The 27,166-nt window shown below is 40.4% G+C and overlaps 1 protein-coding gene across 6 annotated transcripts in view; it reads left to right on the forward strand.

Moving 5' to 3' along the window:
• Window positions 1–257: 257 nt before the first annotated feature.
• The window catches only part of LOC140875216 (protein arginine methyltransferase NDUFAF7 homolog, mitochondrial), a 37,998-nt gene continuing 11,089 nt past the window's right edge, over window positions 258–27,166 (forward strand). The window contains exons 1-11 of one of the 6 annotated variants that reach the window (XM_073278823.1): window positions 258–399; window positions 478–536; window positions 646–757; window positions 1,913–1,995; window positions 4,498–4,563; window positions 5,829–5,929; window positions 6,212–6,330; window positions 6,492–6,529; window positions 6,751–6,839; window positions 19,763–19,943; window positions 20,057–20,173. In XM_073278823.1, coding sequence (XP_073134924.1) covers window positions 342–399; window positions 478–536; window positions 646–757; window positions 1,913–1,995; window positions 4,498–4,563; window positions 5,829–5,929; window positions 6,212–6,330; window positions 6,492–6,529; window positions 6,751–6,839; window positions 19,763–19,943; window positions 20,057–20,173 — 1,023 coding nt within the window. In that variant the 5' untranslated portion in view covers window positions 258–341. Of the gene's footprint in view, window positions 411–477; window positions 560–645; window positions 758–1,912; window positions 1,996–4,497; window positions 4,564–5,828; window positions 5,930–6,211; window positions 6,331–6,491; window positions 6,530–6,750; window positions 6,840–19,762; window positions 19,944–20,056; window positions 20,174–27,166 lie in introns of all 6 variants that reach the window. The other 5 variants (XM_073278824.1, XM_073278825.1, XM_073278826.1 and 2 more) reach the window with 5 other exon arrangements.

Raw genomic sequence — 27,166 nt, forward strand, 5'->3', positions numbered from 1 at the left:
AATCCATGACAAAAGTGTTAGATTCATTGTCCAACTACCACAGTATATTTCTATCAATCCATATGTTTATCTAAACTCAAAAATTGAGACAAACATGTGCTTGCAAATCAATCATTGAGTTATCAAGCCTACCAAACGAGCCCTTATTTTATAAAAGAAATATTTATTCAAGATTATTATCGATTCCACAAATAATTTTAAAGCCAAAACCATTTTCACAAAAGTCGCTTAATACGATGCAAAAAACCTCATAAAGTCGCATTTACAGTCGAATTCTTTAGCCTGCAGAGAATCTCAAGTAAAACCTCGTGAGAAGAAAGAAAAGCTCGGAAGGGACTGCCATGGCCGCTCGCCGTGCCTCCTCCAGGCTCCTGCCATATCTTTTAGGGTCTCCTATAGGTCCCATTTCTGTATGTGAATTTCGCGATGGTTGTTATTTTTCGCGTGCGTATAACTCAGAAGAGTTTTATTTTACAGTGATTCCAGCTTCTCCAGCTTACTTTTCGACTCAGATTGTTGGTGAATCCCCGGTTCTAGTAATATCTATCTCTTTATATATGTGTGTGTGGTAAAAATTGTCATTTTGTTGTTCGAAGTGATGCTTGATTTTTCTTTTACATTTTTTGGTTTTGTAAATGTGTGAAGGTGAGGGATTTTATCCACGCGGCGCTTTATGACCCGAAACATGGGTATTTTTCACAAAGATCAGGATCAGTTGGAGTGCTTGATAGAAGCATCAAGTTCAATGAGCTTCAAGGTAATGAGTATCTTCCATAATTGAACAGCTCAGCATGTTTATCTTATAAACTGCATTACGAGTTAATTGGGTTTTCTGTGGTTTGATTAGTGTTTCTATCGTGCTTTGTTGAGATACTTCTTCTAAGAGGGATTTTGGATAGGAATTAGAACACATGGTTGCAGTGTGTGTGTCTTTTTTGGAATCATTAAACCTGCATTGATTAGAACAAATCGATTGACGATGAAATGGAGGAGTTTCGACTAAAAGTTTGTGCAAGAAAATTTATAAGGTCCAGAGTTATGCAAGTGTTTGTTTTCTATGGAATGATAAGGAGTTGGTCATCCTGTCTTATCGGATTAAGATATGGACCGTGACTAATTTAATTCAAGACCATGCAGTTTATAGGAATCTTAAACTTCTTATTTTCTGACGTTACTTATAGGGTCTCTCTGCTGTTTACAGGAGGTGCATATTATATGTATAAGAAGATTCTGAATTATTCAACTCATAATTTCAATTATGTTGTCCCTAACATAAGGATTACCTGTTAACGCAATAAGAAGGGTATCCACCGGTATCTTTTACTGTACATCGGAAATTTGGAATAGATCTATGGACCCTTGTCAAATTTGAATTGGCAGAAGTAGGACTGATCTGTCTGTATCAAGACGTCTTTTGGTTCTGTTTTCTTGCTGGCATCCCCAAGATGATTTCAATAGTTTATATGCTCTTAAAATTTTTTATGTGATGTGTGATTACAAAGTCCATAAAAGATATTGGTAAAACTGAACTTTTTAGGTTCATTTACTTTCAGTCAAGTACTGAGACCGACTTAAAAATTATGGCCTATTGGAAACTGTTTACTTAATTATTAAGCTGAGGACCTTTCTCCGCATTGACAATCTCAATGGTTCTGCTTCACCTAATATTTTCTCTTATTTTCTGTTGGTTTTAAGAATCTTTTCAGTATGATTTTTGGTCATGGCGGTCTCTAATGTGACTTTATATGGTGGAAAAAAAGTGATCGTTTATTAACATGAATTGTGATTACTACAAGGAGCCCATGAGTGATTACATAAATTTGTTTAAAAAAAAATATAACAATACAATGCCATACAGCTGCCCTTGGCTGGAAATGTGGTTGTGTAAGAAGTTTTGCCAATTTTTTTCCAGGCAGGAAAGCTTATGTGAAACACTTGGATAAAATCTACAAGCAGAGTGATATATCATGGTTTACTCCTGTTGAACTTTTTAAGGTATGTGACTGAAAGCTGGAATGTAACTTTCAGTCATTCAATTCACTTGTTCAATTGCGCTGTTGTCTTATGTGGAAAGGAGCCACGTGAAAGTTGATGGTTTTTGATGTTTGATGCGCAGCGCAAATATGTGAAAAATAAGATTAAACGACTTTTAAAATTTTTCACTGACAAAACAATTTTGTATAGATCGAACAAAGGATCTAGTTTAATTATAAAACTTCACAAGTCTCTTATAATTAAACATGCAAAATACTATAATAAATTTAATGATTAAGATTCTATTATATGGAATAGGAATCGTTACCAAAAGTTCTCTGGATGATTCACCACTTGTATGTGATCGGCTCTTCTGGAATTCCTTCAGCTCCACGGTTTTTCTCACCAATCTTCAAATCAACCAACGGACAATAGTGTGGGCTAACTCTTTCAATTTTTTTCACAAAATTATTAACTAGAATTTTTCACAAAAATTCTAATCTGACAAGAGAGAATGAGACGTGCATATGTGTGTTTCTAGAAAATTTTGATCGATACTTCTAAAAGTTAGAAAACTATTTTTATAGATTAAAATTGAACCGATCAAATCTTATCAATTTTTAATTATCAAAACAAAAACAAAATCCCAACTAATTTGAGATTTACACAACTTTTGAATTTCAAATTTGCAACCAATTTTCAAAACCAAAAAATATGGTTCTCGAAAATCTAGCAAAAAATAATTTAAAATTTTTGAATTTTAAATAATGGTAAAATATCTAATATTTGATGTCTATTATTTAAAAATCAAAACTCGTTTGAATTTCTATAGAATCAGATAATCATATCCAATTCTAAAACTGAAATCATTTGACATTCAAATAATTATCAAACATCTCATAATTATCTAAAATAATTACTCTATCTATTTATCCAAAAACAAATTATATTTTTAATCAAATTACAAATATAAAATATAATATTCTCTTTATTAAATAATAAACAATTTTATTATTTAATCAATTTGTGTGAATTAATAATTAATCATATTAATTATTTAAGAGTATCCATTGTGATTGCATGAAGATGGTTTGGGGACCATGGACCCATAATCTCAAGCTCCAATAAATTTAGATAAAATTAATTAAAGCTCTTTAATTAATTATCTAATTTATTAGTTACAAGGTTACTCCACTAAAAACCCGAAACTGCACTCTTGAGAAATATGGAACATGCTTACCCAAATATTTGAATAGTCCATCGATATAATCATTACATGTTAATCAATCCTCCGTTCATGGTTCACAATTAGAGCTGGGTGAAATTACCGTTTTACCCCTCTGTTTGTATCTAAAACCTTAAGTACCATTGATCCACTAGTGAACAGTTAATTCATAATCTAATTATGAATTAGAGCGCTCAAACTGTTCAGTGCTAGAACCAATACTCAAGGGAACCATTTTAACATCCTTTCAGAAGTTACGGATTCCATGTCTGTAAATCATATTCCCAGCTGAATGAATGTAAGTATTAAATCTATTACTAAAATAGATTTTAACGAACAAATCAAGAAACACATTAACACAAACAAGGAGTCTATGATTACTCAGGATTGAGATTGATCTACATAAGATCATCTTAATGATGTTGATTAAAGTCTTTATAACGGTACTTAAATAAAGACTATAAAATCATATCCGGTCCTTGTCCTATATAATCAAATAATATAAAATGCCTCTACTTAGTGTCCCCACACTGAAAGTTTGGATAAAACTTTCATATTCAAAATATCAGTAGACCGCATTAATGATTACCAATTAAAGATCCATACTTTAATCAATCATGGACATTTTAAATATATTATCTATGATTTTAATCCTCATGTATATAACAATTTTATATACTAAAATCACATCAACTATAATATATTATGGATTTTATATAGATATCCATTTTTAAGCAAAACGGCATAAAACAATCAAACAATAGAATAAATAATTCTTTTATTTAAAATTAACAATTAATAACAAATATCTGTTTTATGGGCACATTTCCAACAAAAGTAGCTCTGGCCTCAGTGAAAATTTAGTTGGGTACAAACCTGAACCCTTCAATCGAAAAGTCTGGTTGTGATAGTTTTGAAAAACCTTCTCACGTCCTGGTCGTATGCTAAACAATTTATATTTGTTTTGAGCTGTCTTCTTATGAATTGCATTTTTCTGTAATATCTGAAGAGGTCCAGAAACTTAATCTGTGATAAACAACTACCTCTGTCAGATGCATGATCATTTGATGAATTACATGTCCAAAGATAACCTTGGACATAATTGACTGGATTATTGGGACCAGCTATTAGTGTGACATTCAATTAATTCTGAAAAATATGGCTAGAGCGTGACTTGAAAGTTTCACATTCCCTTTGTAGCATTCCCTGTTAAAAACTTATGACATCCCTCTGTCTTTATGCATTTTGTTTCTCATGCTTCCACTTGAAAGTAATGTTCTAATTCTTCTTGTTTGAAGCCATGGTATGCTCGTGGGATAGCTGAAGCAATATTGAGAACTGCCAACCTCTCTGTACCTTTGAAAGTAAGTTTGAGTTGTTTATTTGCCACAGCAGATTGCCACGATAAGTATGTGTAGCTTTGTCATTCTGCTGTTTATATATAATTACTTGATCTTATTCTCATCTCATTTAATTCGCAACTGACACTTTAGTTTAGCCAAAAAGTCTTCAATTGAACATGATGATTTTAAAGACTTTGTAGAAACTCCTTGGAATTTCTTACATATGAAGTGATGATGCTGCATATTTGCATGTGAGAACCATAAAATAAATTCTGTTTGTTTCACTCGTTATCTTATACTTCTGTGATTATATAAACTGTGGATGGCATTTCCACTAGGAATTCATGACATGACTATATCTAGTGGTTAGTGTGCCTATTTTCTCAGATTGTTAGGTTCATAGCTTTGCTATTATTGAATTCAACTTGGAATTCATGGGATCTTGGCTAGTATTCTTAGAAATTGGAATGAATCCGAGCTAGATAACTGCTATGAAAAATCCCACCATTTGATGACCTGCTACCAAGTGGATAACATATAGGTCAATTACATACTTATCTGCAGCAGAAAGTGGGTTGCATCTCTAGTTAATGTGATCTTGGCGAACACATTAGTGCATTCAGCAATGGAGAAGCCAAAGTTATGATCAAATGTTTCTTATTTTAATTTGTTGTTACTGGTGAGTGTTCAAAGCCTGGCCATGTTTATTGCAAAATCATGATAATATGCTAGTTTTGATAAAAAAGAAACAAAAGATAAGCAGTAAAAGCAGTGGCATGTATGGTGAAGACAGTTCGCTTCTGGAATGCATTGGTTGTGTTTCTGGCTGCCTGTCAATAACAAAAATAAGCAACTGGCATTTGCTTTCCATGCATCATGATGCTTTTTCATCGTGTCCCAAAAGTAAATTCTCCTTGTGGTTTGTTGTTACCACTGTCCCCCTTTTGAAAGCCTCATCCTCCAGGTTTCAGCATTCTCTAGAATTAATCATCACGATATTAGCCATACGTAGGCTAACTGGAATTAGAGGTCTGGGTCACAGTATTCCCAAAGTGACATGTTTCATTTCAATGTATTTATGTTGCATAGTTCTAAATGCATGTTTGAACATCTGAACATATGATAATAGCCTCTTACATAATAGATCACATTCTCACTTTTTTTTTTATAAAAAAATAAAATAAAATTGGAACAATCAGTGTATGGCAGCAATTTATACGTGTTATGTTTTCACACCATTCCTCTCCAAAACATCAATTTGTTTCTTTTGTTATTTTATTTTTCAGATTTATGAAATTGGAGGTGGTTCAGGAACTTGTGCGAAGGGTGTAATGGATTACATGAAGCTGAATGCTCCGACAAGAGTATATGACAACATGGCTTACATGTGTGTAATGTACTCGAGCAAATCCATTTTACATGTGCTGTATGGAATACTTTATTTCCTGAGTTTTATTTAACCACATTATGAACTATTTCTTCCCAAAATAGCTGGAATAAATCTTTGCCATTTTGAATGAATTTCCAGGTGCTTTTTATTTTGAAATGAGTCACCTTCTCTCAACTTCGCTGGTTTAGGATTTCTAATGAGTTAATCTTGCATTTCTTTGCATGTCACTTTCCGTGTCTAGTCATAAAAAATTGACTACAATCTTTTGATTTGTCATAGCTCAGTAGAAATCAGTTCTTCACTTGCAAAGAAACAACTAGAAACTGTTGGAGAAGTAGGTAGTCACTTGACAAAGTTCAAGGTAGAATGTCGTGATGCTGCTGACTCCATTGCATGGGGTACGTTGGCGTTATTTCTCAGGCTTTTTCCTGTTCGTTAAATCCTTTACATACTTGATCACCTTCATGTTTCATAACAAGGGAAAAAATCTTCATGCTCATAAAGGAGTACAAGTATTTTCAGGATGAATGCTTTAACTGTATACATGTTCTTGAAACAGGGAATGAGCAACAACCTTGCTGGGTTATAATGTTAGAGGTATATTCTTTACTGATTTAAGATCCTTGTTTTCAACTTTAGTATTTAGAATTTAAGTCTCTCCATATTGGAAAATTTTTGGTAGATCAATGTGGGTAGTCCATCTTTGCATGTTTGACATGAAAAATCCATTTGAAGGCAAACCTATTATGCACATCAGTCTTAACATAGATCATTAATGTGCACTAACAGCTAAACAATTGCTTTTTTTTTATGTATAGGTGCTTGATAATCTTCCTCACGATCTTATTTACTCTGAGAATCAAGTCTCAACTTGGATGGAAGTATGGGTTGGAAAGCAACATGGCAAGTATGCTGTTTGGACATTCTATTGTGATGTATCTATATTTTTTCTTAAATTTCATTGTGTTTGCATGATTTCTTGTTGTTTTCCTTCAATTAGATGTGGGTTTTGGGTTGGTCTGACATGGAGGTTTTGCCAAAGGTGGTTTATGTTCATGTCAAGTTTCAGCTCAACTAGCTTATGATAATTGATAATCAGGCACCTATACTTTGAGATTTTCATTGGTTGGCTATCTTGCATTCAATGATCAGCTCATCCTTTCTTTGGATCTCCGCAGAACTTTCAAGTCGCTAAGTTGTGAAGTGTGCATGATTGTGAAGTCATTAAGTTGTGAAGTGTGCATGACATATTTGTTTGTGTACTCAACAAAATAACATGAATAAAAGTACCAAATAATAATTCGCGTAGTATTACCATCATATACAATCTCATCTGCAATCTATTTGTGCATGTAAGAATCTACTGATTGTTACATCATGCTGTCATGGACTCAAACACTGCCATCCAGCCCATCATGCAAATGGGTCAAGCAGCAAAGCCCAATGACATAACTTACCAACTATTCAGTCATGGGAAATTAAAGAATAGACAGTAGATTCAAGAATAGAAAGTAGAGGGTCCTGCGAGATTTTACTACTATGATTTTATCTACTTTTCTTGTTAAACCTCATATGGCATAATTTCAGAATTCAATTATGCAGTAAGCCACGCCTTACCTAAATAAGTGTCTCTTCTTTTGTATTTAAATTGCTGATCGATCAATAAAGAGGATCATCTTGAATTCCAAATAATCCACTCTTGCACGAGATCGAGGGGTTCTCTCAAGGAACGAGCCTATATTCATTCAAAATAGGGAAGCAAGGGAAAAACTCACAAACCAATTAGTGATCTAAACGATCTACCACTCATGGCCCTATAACTAGATCCGCTTCCCAGGTTCATAACAAGTTGGCATCAGAGACAAGCGTTATGGGCGATTTCCAGACACTCTAGCAGCAAATTACGAACCTTGTCAATCTGTTCGAGGCCAATATTGAAGAACAAGATCGTCGCCAACAAAACCTGGACCAGCGACTGGATGAACTAGCTGCTCTCCAGATGTCCATGGGCCGCAGCGACAGCAAGAGAAATAATGGGTCGTCGGGGTCACAGTCCACGAGTCCCACACAACTAATGACAATGGAGGAACGCAGGCATTTGTTCCCGAATATTCCAAGATAAATTTCCCTCGATTTGATGGTTTATCTGATCCTCTCAGTTGGATTAGCCGTTGTGAGCACTTCTTTTGCCGTCAACATACATCGAAGGACGAACGAGTTGGCCTTGCATCTTTTCACCTCGAAGGAGACGCTCAACTTTGGTGTTTGAAACTAGAACGTGACCGCCCTAATCTCACATGGGAAGTCTTCAAAGAATACTGCCACCTTAGGTTTGGGCCCCAATTTGCTCAAACAAGCTGGGAGAATTATCCAATTTGCGCCAGACTGGATCTGTGGAAGAATACCAACGACGAATTGAACAATTATCTGCCCGGGCCTCTTCTCTCAGCAGCGAACAGGAGGTAGCCATCTTTATCAGCGGTCTGCAAGAGCACATTGCAATTGACGTAGAAATTCATCAGCCCAAGGATTTAACAACAGCAATGGGTCTGGCCCGATTGTATGATAGACGTCCAGTTGCCAAATGATCTGAAATCACGCCCACTACAAGACGACCCCACTCCACAGCCACCCGCCCATCATTCATCAAACAGTGAGCAGATTCGAGATGGAGGAGCGGCGCGCCAGAGGATTGTGTTTTAATTGTGACGAACTCTTCGTCCCAGGGCACCGATGCAAGAGATTATTCCGCCTCGAGGTGATTGAAGACGACACTGCCGATGATGAGGATAAACAAGTGGCAGCAGACACATTGGGCATTTCTATTAATGCGATTTCAGGAGTTCCAACGTTTCAGACCATGCGAGTAAATTGGCGTATCCAATCTTCAAATCTCCGTGTCCTTACTAACTCAGGCAGTACCCATTGGTTCCTTGATGCCACGTTAGTCGCACGATTGGGGCTGGAAATCACACGTAAAAGAAATCTATCAGTTAAGGTGGCTGATGACAAACAACTCCACCGTGCAGGTGTGTGTTTGGCAGTGCCCATTCAGCTAGAAGAACATTTATTTCGTGTAGCACGTAAAAGAAATCTATCAGTTAAGGTGGCTGATGACAAACAACTCCATCGTGCAGGTGTGTGTTTGGCAGTGCCCATTCAGCTAGAAGAACATTTATTTCGTGTAGATTTCTGTCCTGACTCTGGGAGAATTTGATGTTGTCTTGGGTGTTAATTGACTTCGAATCAAGCATTACATGGGATTTTGATAGGATGGCGATGAAGTTCTTCTGGCATGGAGAAAGAGTTACATGGCAAGGAGAATCAACCTTTACATCTACAACCAGAAATCTCTCAGCCAATCTCACAGAAGACTTCATTCCCAATTACAACATCTTTTAGGGGAATACAACAGCCTATTTGAGGAACCCCAAGGACTTCCCCCATCTCGGGGATTTAGCCAGAAAATTGTTCTCGAACAAAGGACATATCCAATTGCAGTCTGGCCTTATTGATATCCACACGCACAAAAGGATGAAATAGAGAAGCAATGTGCTGAAATGTTGGAAAAATGAATTATTCGGCCCAGTTCATCCTTTTTTTCTTCTCCCGTTCTGCTGGTTAAGAAATCTGACGGATCATGGCGCTTATGTGTCACTACAGAGCTTTGAATGCAAAAACAGTGAAGGACAAGTTCCCTATTCTTGTATAGAGGAATATTCTTGTATAGAGGAATTACTTGAGGAACTTCATGGCGCGGAGTACTTTACCAAGCTGGACCTACATTCCGGGTACCATCAGATTTTAATCGATGTTGCGAGTATCAAAATGACCGCATTCCGCACCCACCATGACCATTTTGAATTTTGGGTCATGCCGCTTGGGCTTACCCACACCCCCTCTACATTTAGGCACTCATGAACACATTTTTTAGCAAAATTTTGCGAAAATTTGTGTTGGTCTTCTTGACGACATCTGAGTTTACAGTGCAACATGGGAGGATCACCTGCATCACCTCCGTGCAGTGTTTGCCATTCTAAAGCAACAACACTTATTCTTGAAATATTCAAAGTTCTCTTTTGGTCAAAAACAATTATCTTACTTGGGACATGTGGTTTCCAAAGGAGGAGTAAGCGTGGATGAAGAAAAAATAGAAGCCATTATCCGATGGCCTTAGCCCATGACTGTTCGAGCACTCCGGGGCTTTCTTGGGTTAGCAGGTTATTATCGAAAGTTTGTACAAAATTATGGGATTATTGCTGCGCCATTAACCAATATGCTGAAAAAACATGGCTTTTCATGGTCGGAAGACAACCTTCATGCCTTCGAAACTCTGAAGAAGGCGCTGACGTCTAACCCTGTGCTTGCTCTTCCTGATTTTTTGTCACTTTTACAGTGGAATGTGACACATCAGAATCTGGGCTTGGGGCAGTTCTTCAACAAGAAGGCCGCCGACCCATTGCATTTTTCAGCAGTACACTTGCCCAACGCCACAGAAAACTACCAGCATATGAAAAAGAATTGATTGGGCTCACTAAGGTAGTGCGACATTGGCACTCCTACTTTTGGGAAAGCTCATTTATAGTCCGCACGGATCATTATAGCCAAAAAATCTTGCTGGAACAACGCATCTCGACATCGCCTCAACAACATTGGATAAGTAAATTAATGGGGTATGATTTTAAGGTGGAATATCGTGCGGGCAAATCAAATATACTAGCCGATGCATTCTCACGGCAACACGAAGATGAAGGTTGCTTGATGGCCATTTCAAAACCTCACTGGGATTTTTTGGCAGCCATCCGAGAGGCACATTTCACTAATTTTGATGTCGAGCGCATAATTCAGGAAATAAATGATGGTGAAGCTTTAGGACCATGGGATTTTCAAGATGGTGTTAAATCAAAGATTTATCTTCCACCACACTGAATTCTAACTAAAGGTGTCAAAATGGGCTAGGCCCGTCGGGTTGACCCGCCCGCCATACAAAATAGGGGGTTGGGTTGACATTTTTCAACTTGCCTAAGATGTGGGCCGGCTCGCCCTGCCCCGCCTAATAGTGGGTTGGGGTGGGTTGCGGATTGGCCAGCCAAAACCCGCCAAATTATACGTAGGCCCACTGGGTTACCCGCCCCGTCACCTAAAATAGGTGGGTTGGGTTGGTGTTTTCCCAACCCGCCTAAAAGGTAAGCCAGCCCACCCCGTACCGTACCGCCTAATGGTGGATTGCGACGGGTTGTGGGCTAGCCCGTCCCGCTAGCCCGTTTTGACATCTCTAGCTCTAACAGCACCCATCATTGCAATGATACATGAGGGCTGCCACGAGGGCTATTAGCGTACTCTTCATCGCTTGGGCCGTGACTTCTATTTGCCAGGCGACAATTTTCCTTCAACCTTTTTTCGAAAAATTCTCTCTCTTCGCGGAAACTCCCAACCGATCGTAATCGCACTTCTTACTTCCATTCTTCTCTTCCGACCACACTCCCATGGCCGGCGAGAGCTCCGGGGAAGGTTGAAGGCCTATGACCTTCTCTCTCTTCTCTCTCCTACTTTCCCTACCTTAACCCTAAATCTGCCGTTATATTCTCACGAAAAACCTATTTTCATGGCCGCACTTCAGCTGCCTCCTCTTCCGATTCCGATGGCCGGCGCTGGTGGAGGTTGAAGCTGACCCGATTTTCTCTTTCCTACTCTCCTTAGCCTAACCCTAGATTTGCCGCTTCTTTCTATTCTTAGCTTCTACGGATCCTGCCCTTTTGCACATTTCATTTTCTTTTCCCCTTCGATTAAACTCTTCGTCGGCCGGCACCGACTACCGGCGGGGACGACTGACGCCTATCTTTATCCTACATTATTGATTCCTGGCCTTTTCCTTTCCTTTTTTAGCCTTCTTACCAGCTTCTGTCCGCTACTTAGCTTGTGTAAGGTTGGGTGGTGGCCGATATGGTGATGAGAGAGGAACCCAGGCACTATAGGGCAAGATATTATGAACGACACTTTGCCAGGGTGGTTGAAGAGGTGAAAATTGAACAGAAACTGTTTTTAATTATGATGGGCTTGAGGGGAAGCTCAATTTGTCTGATAGAAAGAACGAGGAATGCAAGCTATATGCTGGAGTTAGATTTGGACACTGCTAAGTGGTTACGGTCGACAATTGGGGATTATATCAATAATCCCAAGGACCGTCCAGCGTTCAACAGAATTAGGGGTAAGGATGCGGTAATCTCTGTGCACAAATATGTCAATGGTAGAGGTAGCTTTCTGGAGGTGACTAAATATGCACAAAGGGGGTTCAAGCAGCGCATTGTTGTACCAAGCCGATATGCAGGGTGGGGGTGGAAATGCTTGGCCTACCACTTGTTCAGATTTGTCCGGAATAGGAGTGTTAATGAAGCCCATCCAAGAGAAAATAGGAATCGGTTTGGGGAGTTTGCGCATAATGGTAAAGACATATCGAAGAACATTGACACTGTTTCGAGGATCATTGACGCCAAGGCTAACATCCGTCCCTGTCTAGTTAAAGATTGGAAGGAAGCTATTATTATCACTAAGGCAAGGGTTAATATCTCGTGGGAGTTGGTGCGTACTGTTTTGGGTAAGGCTGTTAAGAGGCAGATTGAGATTTTCCCGTTTCAAGCAAATAAAGCAGTGTGGTGGCCTATTAACGAGGAGGAGGCAGCCTATTATTTGACAATGAAGAAGTGCTTCTTCGAGAGTAGGGTTACCGTGTCTTTTGAGGCTTGGAGGCAAGAGATCAATAGGGAAGAGGAGGTGTTTGAATGTTGTAGCAGCTGGGTGAGAATTTCTGGAATCCCATGGGACTTATGGACGACGGATCTCTTTAAAATAGTGGGAGAGCAGTGTGGAGGTTTGTTGGATATTAGCGAGGATACTCTTCTGCTTAAAGACCTGTCTGCTGCCAAAATCAAAGTTGTAGGTCTTGTCGGTGGCTTCATTAATAGCTTCATGCAGATTCAGACAATTCGTGGCCCCTTGGTTGTCCGTACTGCCGTAGATTCGGTCAATATAACAGCATACGATGTATACGAGAAACGGTCTTATGCCCAGGTAGTGATTGAAGGGAAGAAGGTGATGGCTGGTTGGGGTGGTATGAAGAAGCCCGCGGCTGTTGGGAGTGGGAATGGGCTTGTATCCGAAGTGGCTCATTGCGTGAGGCAAGAAGATAAAATTGATCCAAAGGCGAGGGATGTGGGGAAGACTTATGGCCATACTCGTATCGTTGATGGTGTGGAAGTATTTGTCAATACGGGACAGGGTATCATCAAAAATCAAGACGAGGAGAGTTGCAATGGTAATAGATCTTGCGGTTCGGAACCTTTGTTCGGAGGTCGACAGGTTAAGATTCTCAAAAGGATTTGTCCTAAAGGGGTTGGGGAATTCAAAAGAGGATTTATCCAATCTTCGGCGGAGATAGAGGGGGCCGTGGCAGAAACCTCTAGTCAAGGGGAGAAGAGCAGGTTAGAAGGAAAGAATTTGGAGTTCGTGTACAGCCGTAGGAAATCAAACAAACAAGCTGATCTTCTTAGGGAGCAAGTGGTAAGGGTGGATGCACAGCTTTTCGAGATGGAATACTATGGAATGTGGGAGGATCAGGCCTTAAAGGACTTGACAGGGATGGCCTCGGAGCAGGATTATGAGTCTACGGAACCGGAGTGTCCGATTTCAGAAAGCTCGGATGTTTCAGCACCGTCTTCTATGGGGTTAGAGGACATTGGGGGCCTTTTCGCGTCTTCTCCGAGCGAGGTACAATTCTCTTCTAAAATTCCTCCTTTTGATCAATCTTCTACTTCCTTTTCCATCGTTCCAGTGTCGATATTGTCTGAGGGCGGGTCAGAGGGGGGGGGGGGAGTAGGGGAGGTGAGACAGCCACTGTTTGGGGAAAAGCCAGGTTTGTCAAAGAATGTTGTCCATGGTTCTGAGCATGTAAGATGTAATTTGGGGGCTGGACAGGAACTGGTACCGCGAGTGGTGGATTTGGAGAGTGGTGAGGCTTGTCTTTTGGAAATATGAGTCCGGAAGGTGGCTCTCCTGGTTGAGGGTTTTAAAGTTAGTTAATTAATGAAAATTTGCTCCTGGAATATTATAGGTGGAGGATCGAGCAATCGAAGAGGTCTTATTCGAGCTATTTTAAGGAAAGAAAGATCAGATTTGGTGGTACTCCAGGAAATCAAAAGAGTGGTGGTGGATAGAAGATTTATTGCCAGCATGTGGAAATCAAGGTTTGTGGAGTGGGTCACTTTACCGGCTATTGGTCGATCAGGAGGTATTGTGGTAATGTGGGATCCAAGAGTAGTCTCGGTCAAGGACAATCTGATTGGGGAATTCTCGGTTTCGGTTTGTATTGAGAAAGATAGTGACATCAAATGGTGGTTTACTGCGGTGTATGAGCCTTGTAATCCAAGATTGAGACAGAATTTTTGGGATGAATTGGCTGGTTTGAGAGTTTTATGTGGGGAGAAATGGTGTCTAGGAGGGGATTTCAATGTAGTGAGATCTTTAAGTGAAAAGTTGAATAGCACATCTATAACAACGAACATGAACTGTTTTGACTCTCTGATACAGGAATTGGAGCTGGTTGACCCGCCTTTGTTGAATGCGAAATTCACCTGGTCTAATTTGAGGGCGGATCCTATTTGCTACAGAGTAGACAAATTCTTATTTTTGGGAGGGTGGACGGAGGTCTATCCCTTTTATAGACGGACTGTTCTTCCACGAATGACTTCGGACCATTTTCCAGTTATTCTTGACACGGAGAAAATCAAGTGGGGACCATCTCCCTTTCGATTTGAGAATGTGTGGCTTAAAGACACAAGCTTCAAATCCTCTGTCGTCTCATGGTGGAACAATGCAGAATTTCAAGGTTGGGAAGGGTATAAATTTATGCGGAAACTTAAAGCCATAAAATGCGACATTAGAAGGTGGAACGTAGAGAGTTTCGGGCTGGTGGAAGTCAAATGTGCTAAATTGAGGGAAAAAATCAAAAGACTAGACGAGATGGAAAGTGAGGGATTAGGATCAGAGGAGGTGGCCTTCGACAGGAAGGAAGCCAAATGTGCCCTGGAAGAATTGGTGTGTCGAAGGAATCAGATTGACAATCAAAAAACAAATGTGAAGTGGTTGAGAGAAGGGGACCACAATACTAAGTTTTTTCATTCTCTTTTGAATCAGCGGAAGAGTAAGGCTACAATCAAGAAGGTGGAAAGAGATGATGGGTCAGTTACTAATGATGAAGACCAAATAGAAACAATCATAGTGAAGTTTTTCAAAGACTTGTACAGCAAATCGGAGGTGATGGGGTGGGGTGTTGAGGGAGTGGAATGGTGCCCTATTGATGAGGAGATGGCTTTAGAGATGAAGAAACCGTTCTCTGAGGAGGAGGTCAAGAAAGCAGTGTTTGATTGTGACGGTTGCAAGGCTCCGGGACCGGATGGATTTACAATGGCATTTTATTAGGGGTGTTGGATATTGTCAAAGGAGACTTGTTGATGGTGTTTAATGAATTTACCAGTCTGTACAAGATAATAGCCAAGGTTCTTTCTGCTAGGCTAAAGAAATGTCTGTCTTACACAATAGCAGAGTCTCAGAATGCTTTCATAGACGGGCGACAAATTCTTGATTGTTGCCTTATAGCGAACGAGATTGTAGAGGAGGGGAGGGGGAAGAAACAGAAGGGTTTGGTCTTCAAGGTTGATTTCGAAAAAGCTTACGACAATGTGGATTGGAACTTTCTGGATTTTGTCCTAATGAAGAAGGGGTTTGGAAATAGATGGAGAAAATGGATCAAAGATTGTGTCTCGAGTGTCTCTTTTTCGGTTATGATCAATGGGAGGCCTAGGGGCAAATTTCGAAGGGCTCAGGCAAGGGGATCCGTTATCACCGTTCCTGTTTAATTTGGTGGTTGATGTGTTGGGGAGACTGATTGATAAGGCTAAATCTAGGGATCTCATACGGGGATTGGAGGTGGGCAGAGAGAAGGTAGAAATATCTCATATTCAATTCGCGGACGACACTCTGTTTTTTGTAAAAGAAGAGGGTCATCTTCGGTTTCTGGTAGAAGTGATCAGAGCTTTTTGCGACATGTCAGGTTTAAGAATTAATTTGGAGAAGAGTGCCGCCCTGTTAGGCATCAATTGTGAAGAGGAAGTAGTGGAAGAGTTATCACGACAGATTGGGTGCAGCAGGGAGAATTGGCCCAGCAAATATTTGGGGTTCCGCTGGGAGGGAATCCATTAAAAACTTCATTTTGGGAACCAGTTTTAACTAAGCTATCCAAGAAGTTGGCTAGTTGGAAGAAGGCGTTTTTGTCAAAAGGGGGGCGGTTAACCTTGATCGGTGCAGTTCTGAATGCGATGCCGATATATTTCAAGTCTTTATTCCGAGTACCCAAGGGCATAGCGAAGGCGATGGAGAAGATAATGAGGAATTTTCTGTGGAATGGGGCTGATGGCGACCGACATTGTCACTTGGTTGCTTGGGAGCAGGTATGCAAGCCCAAAGAGAGAGCGGGGCTGGGCATTGGGAATATTTGTTTGAGGAATAGGGCTTTGTTGGGAGAATGGTGGTGGAGGTTTTTGGTTGAGGATGAACCGGTGTGGAAAAAAGTCATTTTGAGTAAATACGGGCTACAAGAGAACGGATGGGATGCGGGGTTAGCAAAGAATGCCACTTTCAGATGTCCATGGAAATTTATTTCTCGATCTTATTTGGCTTTTCACCAATTAGTGATGACAGTGGTTAAAGGGGGGACAAATGTCAGGTTTTGGGAAGATAGGTGGTGGGGGGATTCTTCTTTTCGAGATTTGTTCCCATCTTTATATCAGATTTCGTCGGTTCATAATCAACCTATCTCCTTTTTTGCATCCTTGGAATTTAATTCAGCCTCTCTTTCATGGGATTTGCATCTTAGAAGGGTGTTGAGGGATGATGAGTTAGATGAGCTAAATGCTTTGGTAGGTGTTTTAGATAGGGTGAGATTGGTTGAAGGGGTGGACGACATAAAAGTGTGGGACGGGGATTCCTCAAGTGTCTTTTCAGTCAAGTCTTTCTTCGAGTCCTTCTTTCCTAGTAGTGTCTTCCCAGCTTTTTCATTATTCAATGCTATTTGGAAGGCTCCGGTTCCAACTAAGGTTCAAGTTTTCTCTTGGACCGCAGTGTTGGGCAAGGTGCCGACCTTGGATATGATGCAAGAAAGGTGGCCTAGTTGTGCTCTATGCCCCAATTGGTGTGTGCTGTGTCGAAAAGAGAGGGAAACGCAAGATCACATGTTAATTCATTGTACTTTTGCTAGTGGGCTTTGGGCGCGGGCCTTGACAGAGATGAGGTTGGTTTGGGCGGCTCCGAGATCAACGCAAGACTTATTTGCTATTGATCTCGGACATCCTTTGGGCGAGAAAGGGTTAATATTTTGGAGGGTGATCGTTCACGGCGCCTGTTGGTTAGTGTGGCTGGAGAGAAATAGAAGAATTTTTGAAGAAATTGAAGAATCGATCGACGAATGCTGGGAAAGGATCAAAATTCAAGTTTCAACGTGGATAGGATCTCTTGTACTTTTTCAGAATGTTTCCATCTCGGATTTATTACGGCGTTTGCATTTTGTTGATAGGGATAGGTTCTTGAAAGATAGGATCATGATAGCCTTCTAGGCGATGGCGGATCACTTATCCTCTTTCTGTACATAATCTTTTTATATTAATTTATATAATAGGTTTCTTATAAAAAAAAAAAAACTTCTATTTGCCAGGCATGAAACGACAAGTTCAAGAACTGGTCTCTAATTGCTCCACCTGTCAGCGCAACAAAACTGAGACTTTGAAACCAGCGGGACTCCTCCAACCTTTGCCAATTCCTCACCACATTTGGACGGAACGTTCACAAGGGAAAAATGTTCTTATGGTGGTGGTTGATCGTTTTTCAAAATATGGTCACTTTCTTGGGCTCACCCATCCATATACAGCATTTTCGGTGGCTAAACTCTTCTTTGACAACATATTTAAACTCCACGGGCTACCTGAAACAATCGTCAGCGATAGTGCTTCAAGGCCACACCTTTCGAAATGGTTTATGGTCGCAAACCTCCTAGCCTGTCTTCCTGCATACCAAACCAAGCTCGCATTGCATCTGCTGATCATGCGCTACATCAACGTGACCAGATCGTACACCAGCTCCGTGATCGTCTTTTACAAGCACGCAAAGTCATGAAACAGAATTATGATGCAAAACTTCGAGACATCGCCTTTGAAATAAGGGATTTGGTTCTCCTTAAACTTCCAGCATACAGACAACAGAGTATTGCATCCCGCAACAGTAACAAGCTTTCTCCTCGCTACTTTGGTCCATTTCAACTTTCAAGTACTGGCAAAGGTGGGACAGGTAGCTTACAAACTTTAGCTACCTGCAGATTCCAAAATACACTCTGTTTTCCATGTCTCGACTTTAAAAAAGTTCAAAGGCCGGTCCTTCTCCAATCCAGTCTTGCCTCCAACTTCCTCAAATGAGTCTCAGCTCTCACCACTGGCCATCTTGGACAAACGTATGCGGCAAGGCAGGTCTGAAATTTTAGTACATTGTGAGGGTCTCTCCTCAGCTGAAGCTTCCTGGGAAGACAGAGATGTTCACTGTTCGATTTCCTTCTTTCGTGCTTCAGGACAACCACGATCTCCGAGGGGGGGCAGATGTCATGGACTCAAACACTGCCATCCAGCCCATCATGCAAATGGGTCAAGCAGCAAAGCCCAATAACATAAACCAACGATTCAGTCATGTGAAATTCAAAAATAGACCGTAGATTCAAGAATAGACAGTAGAGGATCCTGCGAGATTTTACTACTATGATTTTATGTACTTTCCTTGTTAAGCCTTATATGGCATAATTTCAGAATTCAATTATGCAGTAAGCCACACCTTACCTAAATAAGTGGCTCTTCTTTTGTATTTAAATTGCTGATCGATCAATAAAGAGGATCATCTTGAATTCCAAATAATCCACTCTTGCACGAGATCGAGGGGTTCTCAAGGAACGAGCCCCTATATTCATTCATAATAGGGAAGCAAGGCAGAAAAACTTACAAACCAATCACTGATCTAAACGATCTACCACTCCATCGCCATATAACTAGATCCGCTTCCCAGGTTCATAACACATGCATCCAGGAAAAATGATTTTTTGCCTTTGCTTTCTTGTTGATGAACTAACAAGTGCACCCTTTGATTCTCATAGGTTGTGTAAGGATTTTTTTTATTTTTTTGAAGAGTGACCGATTTAGTTCTATGTTAACTTAGTATCCATCAGAAAACTTCTTTGATGTCACAGAACAAGAGGAATAAAGTTGTGATACAAACTAAGCATGTAATTTTATGATCATGCAGACAAAACGAGCATGTGCTTTAACTTCTATCATGATCAGCATGAGGGGCTACCAAGTAAGGAAATCATTTTGGGTTATAACTTATAAGAATGATTCTTTTTCTTTTAAGTACGAAATCATGATCGTGAAAGATTATTCTGTAAATAGAAATCTGTACCATGACTGTATCTTTGGGCATGGCCAATCCTGCAAAATCAACTAAGTTTCTATGGAGTGCCACTCCTGATATGAATTTACTTTATTTGTGCTTTCTAGGAGAAGCTGTCTCTTGATTCAGATCTCAAATTTTATTTTACTCTGCTGCTCCAACCTTTTAACATTCTGATTCTCCAGTTACAATGTCTAATATTGAAATTAAGGATTGTTTTTATTCATTATGTTGTTAATATAATTTTTCTGATTCATTGAAGCTGTGTATAATTATGTTTGCCGTGTTCATTTATAGATCAGAACTCTGCGAATTGTACAAGCCACTAGAAGATCCACTTATAACAAGTTGCATGGAGGTCATGGGTTTGCCAGAGGATGGCATTACTCGTGGAACCTTGCCAGTTCTATCTGCCAAAAGTCTTTGGTCTAAAATTTTTCCAAAGCCTCGGAGATGCTGGTTACCGACCGGTTGTTTGGTAAGAAAATATTCACAACGAGTAACTAATTTTTTTTGTCAATGGGTAACTATTTTATGATTATTAATTTAACTGAATCTGTTGATGCAATGAGAAATTAAATTAATGTACAGAAACTTCTCAAAGTTTTGCATGGTGCTTTGCCAATGATGTCTCTAATCACAGCCGATTTCAGTTTCCTTCCAGATGTGAGAATACCTGGTGAACGTGCTCCACTAGTTGCTAGCAAGGTACTCCGAAGTGTGTCACTATATGACACATTTTTTGTTCAACTTAGGTGATAGAAATGCTCTTTTACTGTCCGCATGAAGTGTGTCCTTGCTTGAGAGGATCCCAAACTCAAACCTTGATGTTTTTTCGTCTTGTTTGTGAACTAGCACAGAAGACGTGCGATGCATGTCAACATTAGATACAACATAAATTAAAAACTTAGAATTAAAAGTCCAATAAATACCAGTTAACTTAAATATGATACAAATTAAAAATCTTAGTTAGAAGTACCATCTCGATTTTTATGTTATATTATTTTGTTTAAATTTTTTTCTTGAAAGTATGCAATTGGTAAGTTATAAAAAACAATCTTGGTGTTACAGGATTAGTATTTAAATACCAGTGACAGCCCCGCCTTTGTTTAAGGTGGTCTCTGTAGGCCGTCCGAGGCCATCCGACGAGCGAGGAGGGCGAGGCGGTGAATGATTTTAAAACCTCAGTCAGCTATCAAAGTTAAATAATTTTAAAAACCAGTCAAAGTCAATAAATTAAAAAAATCCTAGATATAATAAAAACATCTCTATCTCTTTCGTCTTTACTTTTGGATTCAAGTGTCCTCCACCATCAGCCACCACCTGCCTCAAACTGCCTCCATCCTCCCGGTTCCGCTGCAGCCATCAGCCACAACCTTAATTATCTTGTTAGTTTGCATTTATATATTTATTTGCACTTTGTTTAGATTGCATTATATAGTATGAAGCTTCTTTATTCATAAACATTATTTAATTACATATATTACATAAAGATTATGAATATTTGTAATTACATTGTATGATTATATATAATTATCAATAAAAAATTGCTAAAAAAATTCAACCGCCAAGGCGGTACCGCCATTTACAACATTGTTAAATTCTATCAAATGTGTCTTTTTTAGAGCTGGACTAAGTCATATGATCTCAGGCCCTTTTGGAAATAGACCCAAAAGACGGTTTAAAGTGTGATACATTCATTGCTTTATGTCTGAATCTTCCGTTTGTTTTTACGTATTGTTGGAAGGCTGCAATTAATTTAGGAATAATTATTTTAAATCTGTAAATTAGCTAGGATCTTTGTATTATAAGAAAGTAACTAATTAGGAAATATTCTTTACCTAAAATCAGTGATTGACATCCCTGATTTGTAGCATTACATATGCTCTGTAGATTGTAAATCTTATAAAAGGAAGATCAATTATAAAGAATTATTATTCCCTGCAAATTCTTTCTTTCAACGTGGTATCAGAGAAGGCAGGCTAAGAAATCACGTCTCCTTCCTAACACCATGTCAGATGTTTATAATGGGCTTAAATAATTTAGATGATGAAATTGTAATGGGCTCCAATGGGTTGGGCCTAGAGATTACTTAGGGAAGGCTGAAGGGTATATCGTGAGGAGTGGGGAAGAAGTTAAGCATTCAACATATTTTTCATTTGGAAACTGACTAGCTTAGCTAGGGAGCTACAGAGGCTTTACTCTGGGATTTTTCGTTATGATCCTCAACTCTCATATTTGAATATAAGAAACAAAACAAAGAAATGCATACAAATATGAATCCAAACATAAGAAAATCCCAGAGTAAAGCCTCTGTAGCTCCCTAGCTAAGCTAGTCAGTTTCCAAATGAAAAATATGCTGAATGCTTAACTTCTTCCCCACTCCTCACGATATACCCGTTCAGCCTTCCCTAAGTAATCCCTAGGCACTACCCATTGGAGCCCATTACAATTTCATCATCTAAATTATTTAAGCCCAATCTATTTAGTTTCCTAACAAAATCTACCAAGGAACCTTCAATCCCTATCAAAAATCCCATCACCTCATATCTCTCAAAAACTGGAGCACCTACCTCTGAATCTCACTATGTTCAAATCACTACAGTTCGCTTGAATAATGACAATTTTATGAGATGGTTTCAATCAGTTAGGTTGTACATCAGAGGGCGAGGAAAAATGGGTTACCTAACCGGGGAAAAGAAGGCACCTGCAGTAGTTGATCCGAGCTATGCTACATGAGATGCTGAGAATTCCATGGTGATGACATGGCTTGTGAACTCTATGGAAGAACACATTAGCTCTAATTACATGTGCTATCCAACGGCACAAGAGCTTTGGGAGAATGCAAATCTGATGTATTTTGATTTAGGGAATCAATCTCAGATCTTCGAGTTAAATCTTAAACTCGGAGAGATGCAACAAAGGGAGGATAATATTACAAAATACTTCAACTCCTTGAAGCGTATATGGCAAGATCTAGATCTCTTCAAGACCTACGAGTGGAAATCTGCTGAGGATGGACGCCATCATAAGAAAACTATGGAAGATAATCGCATCTTCAAGTTTCTTACTGGCCTCAACGTCGAATTTGATGAGGTCAGGGCTAGAATCATTGGAAGACAACCCCTGCCTCCAATTGGGAAAGTTTTCTCAAAGGTTAGAAGAGAAGAGAGTCGTAGGAATGTGATGTTGGGAAAAAAAAGCGCAAGAAACTGCCGCTAAAAGTTCAGCGCTGGCAACCATTGGTGGAGGCATCAATAAAACCACCATAAATCAGCGAAAATTTGATGAAAAGCCGCGTGTTGTGTGTGATTTCTGCAATAAATCTCGCCATACACGTGACAACTGTTGGAAGATTCATGGAAAACCTGCAATTGGAAAGGAAAAGCAGGTGACAAACAAGGGCGAGTATTCTCTACTGCTAATGAAATGGAGACCAGCCCCTTCACTAAGGAGCAGATGGAACATCTTCTTGCACTGCTAAAGACCAATTCACGATTTGGTATTCCTAGTGCTTTTGTGGTACACACTAGGTAATGCATTAAATGCTTTTATCTTGCCATTTCAAATCTTCTACTCCATGGATAATTGATTCTGGAGCATCCGACCATTTGACTAATTCCTCAAATATGTTTGAATCCTATTCACCGTGTCCTGGAAATTAAAAGGTTGGAATAGCTGATGGCATCTTATCTTCAATTGCAGGAAAGACTAGTACATACAAATTTCTAAAAGAATAAGATCTGAAACCTGTTCTCCATGTCTCTAGGCTTGTTTGTAATCTATTGTCCGTCAACAAACTATCTAAAGATTCTAATTATTGTGTTCTCTTTTATGAATCTCATTGTGTTATTCAGGATCGGAGCTCGGGGAAGACGATTGGCAATGTTAGGTAGATATTGGTCTCTACTACTTCAAGGATGATTTGCAAAGTAATAAAATGGCTCAATGACTTAGTAGTATTAGTTCTCTCTATGTTTGTGATCGAATAATGATTTGGCACTCTCCCGTCGCGATAACCTCGTCTCGCACATCCATTTCCTTCTTCCCTTCAGACTTCCGGCCATAAGACCGATCGATCTAAGCCTATATCTTTTCTTTTCGTCTTGACTTCTCTCTCTCTCTCTCTCTCTCCTTCCCTCCTTACCCCTTCTGAATCTCGAACTCCTTCCTCTCGTTTTCCTTCCTAGAATCTTTCTTCTACCCTTTTTTCCTAGCTTTACTCTGACTTTGAGCCGACGAGACTTGTCAAGTAGGATGCCGAGGCGGGTTGGGAGTGGGCAGTCCAGACCGGGGCCGTACGAGAGAAGGTCAACCCGAGCGACGAAGGACGTTAAAATCGAGCAGAAGGTGTTCATAATTAGATTGGGCCAGAGAGGGGCTTCGATCTGCCTGACAGAAAGAACGAGGAAAGCTAGTTTCCTACTGGAGTTAGATTTGATCAGTGCGAGGTGGCTATGGACGAAACTTTGGGAGTTTATCAAAAACCCTAAATCAAGTCCCGTCTTCAATAAATTCCGAGGACAGGAAGCTGTTGTATCTACGCACAACTATTTCAACAGTAGAGGCAGGCTTCTGGAAGTGTTCAAAATAGCTCAGGGGGGATTCAAGCAGCGTATAATCGTTCCCAGTGGTCATGCAGAGGGTGGCTGGATTAAGCTGGCTAATCATCTACGATTCATTCTACAAAGGGAGAATGTCAATGCTTCGGATAATGCCAGAGGTAGAAAGGGGGTTGAGACATCTAAGCAACGAGACACCAAGAATCTGGAGAGCATGGAATCGCGAGACCTACTGGCTAATGAGAATATCCGCCCTGTTCAGTCAAGGATTGGCAGAAAGCTATCATTATTACTAAGGCACGGGTCAACATATCTTGGGAGGCGGTGGTTTCTGTTTTAAGTAAGGCCGTTAAGAGGAGGATAGAGATATTCCCGTTTCAAGCCAATAAGGCAGCATGGTGGCCCAGCAATGCAGAAGAGGCGTCATATTTTGTGGGTTTGAAGAAAGGCTATTTCGACAAAGGGGTGACGTTGTTCTTTGAAGGATGGAGAACGGAGGTCAATAGGGAAGTAGAGATGTTTGCTTGTTGCAATAGTTGGGTGAGGATCTTCGGACTGCCTTGGGACTTATGGTCGACGGAACTGTTCAGGAGCGTGGGGGAGCAGTGCGGGGGCTTACTGGATATTAGCCAAGACACTATCTTGCTTTGAGATTTGTCGGCCGCTAAAATTAAGGTGGTCGGGCCACAAGGAGGATTCATCAACGGTTTTGTGCAAATATCAACACCTCGAGGCCTTATGATGGTGCGAATTGAAGTGGTATCGGTCAATCCAGCAGCATATGATTACTATGAAAAGCGCTCTTATGATCAAGTAGTGATGAACGGACCTAAAGGGACACTAGGACGAGGAGCAGGGAAGGAAGCAGTGGAAAAAGGAAAGGAATTCTTTTCGGGATTTGGTGGTGAGAGAGGATCGAAAAAGATTGAACCAGTGCATCCAGTAGATAAATTAAAGGGGCAGGATATTGTCAACAATCAAAATAGTGAAGAGGAGGAGATAGCTGTGAATACTACAGACAAGGGGATCCTTAATCGAATCTCAACAGAAGCAGAAGGCGGCGGCGATAGATCGTGGAGCTCAGAACCTATTCTAGGAGGTTGCCAAGTTAAATTACTCAAAAGGTTATGTCCAAAAGTGGTGGGCGAGTTTCAGAGAAGAATAATACAGCCCTTGAGGGAGCTTGAAGAGGTTAGGACAGAGACAACTCCTAAAGAGGCTGACAAAGTGTTGGAGAGACCTTCACCTACACGCTTCGAGATTGTGTATTCAAGAAGACGAGCCCGAGCTGCAGTGACCAGAAACACGGGGAATAGCGAAGGCAACTGGTACATTGACCCGTTGGGAAATGGTTTACAAGGCAATACCAGTAATTGCACTGGGATAATAGAGGATGAATTTCTTCAAGAAACAGGGGGTGATTTGTCTTCGGAGGATTCTGACTCGTTCCAAACTGATAGTTCAGTGGTAGGTGATTCTCTTGTCAATTCCCCGACAAACTCATGTCTCGAGGACATCAGGGGTTCTTCGCATCATATCCAGGTTCGTATTCTAACCCTTCACAGGGACACGTGAGCGATTCTGAGCCCAAGTTGGAATCGATGGCTATTCCAGTCCATTCCAGGCCTTTTAACCTTTCAAATCATTTGTCCTTTTCTGATGGGAGGGGGGGTAGGTGCAGGGGGGTAGAACTACCCCCGAGGGTGAATGAAAAGCCAGTACTGTCGGAGGAGCGGGCGGGAATGGAGGAGGTTGTGGTGTCACTGGATGCTAAGGAGGGCTTTATTAACGATTGTCTTGCTAGATTGGAGGTGAGAAGAGTTAGCTTTGGAAATCCAGAGGCTGTGGTTTTACCTTAAGAAAGGTCAAGGAGTGGTTTACATAGGGTGTTACAGTTGATCAATGCGGATTTTTTCATGGAACATTAGAGGGGGAGGATCGAGTAGTAGGAGAGGGCTGATCAGAACAATCCTTCGTATAGAGAAACCGGATATAGTGGTCCTTTTGGAAACTAAAAGGCAGCGGGTGGATAGGAGATACATAGCGAGCCTCTGGAAATCCAGATTTATAGAATGGGTGGAGTTACCGGTGTGGGGCAGATCTGGAGGCATTTTGGTGGCTTGGGACCCTCGGATGGTGGTCGTAAAGGATAATCTGATTGGGAAGTTCTCGGTCTCTATTGAAATAGAAAAGGATTCTAACTCAACGTGGTGGTTTTTGGCAGTCTACGGTCCGTGTGGACCAAGAGCTCAACAGAATTTCTGGGATGAATTAGCAGGTTTGAAGTTGATTTGCGGGCCATTATGGTGTGTAGGCGGAGATTTCAATGTGGTCAGATCTTTGAGTGAGAAACTGAATAGTAGCACTTTAACCAGCAGCATGAGATGCTTTGATGCTTTGATTAATGAGCTAGAGCTGTACGACCCTCCGTTGTTGAATGCAAAATTCACATGGTCAAATATGCGGGCTTCACCCATATGGTGCAGGTTGGACAGATTTCTGTTCTCGGGATGATGGAAGGAGGCGTTCGGGTGCTGCAGACAATCAGTGCTATCGAGAATTACTTCTGATCACTTTCCTTTGATTTTGAATACATCGAAGGAAGAGGGGGGCCTACACCTTTTAGATTTGAAAATGTTTGGCTTAAGCATAAGAACTTCAAGGAGGAATTCTTCAAATGGTGGTCGAATCAAAATCCTCAAGGCTGGTAAGGATATAAATTTATGAGCAAATTGAAGGGAACGAAAGTGGAGGTTAAGAGATGGAATGTCCAGAGTTTTGGGAACTTGGATAGGAGGAGATATGACCTGGAGAATAAGATTCAAGCGCTGGACGTTCTAGAGTGGGAAGGAACGGGATCAGATACCCTGGTTGAGGACAGAAGAGTTTTCAGAACTGAGCTAGAAGAGGTAGTATGTAGGAAACTGCAAATGGAAGCTCAGAAGGCAAAGGTGAAATGGTTAAAGGAAGGCGACTGCAACTCAAAATTTTTCCATTCGTTACTAAGTCAAAGGAGAAGCAGGACATGTATAGAGAGTCTGGAACTGGAAGACGGAACTGTAAGCACAAATAAAGAGATTATCAGTTCGGCGGTTATAGACTTCTTCACAAAACTCTATAGCGAATCAGAGAGAGAGGG

The sequence above is a fragment of the Henckelia pumila genome, chromosome 1 (genome assembly GCF_033568475.1).
Source record: "Henckelia pumila isolate YLH828 chromosome 1, ASM3356847v2, whole genome shotgun sequence".
Classification (NCBI taxonomy): domain Eukaryota; kingdom Viridiplantae; phylum Streptophyta; class Magnoliopsida; order Lamiales; family Gesneriaceae; genus Henckelia; species Henckelia pumila.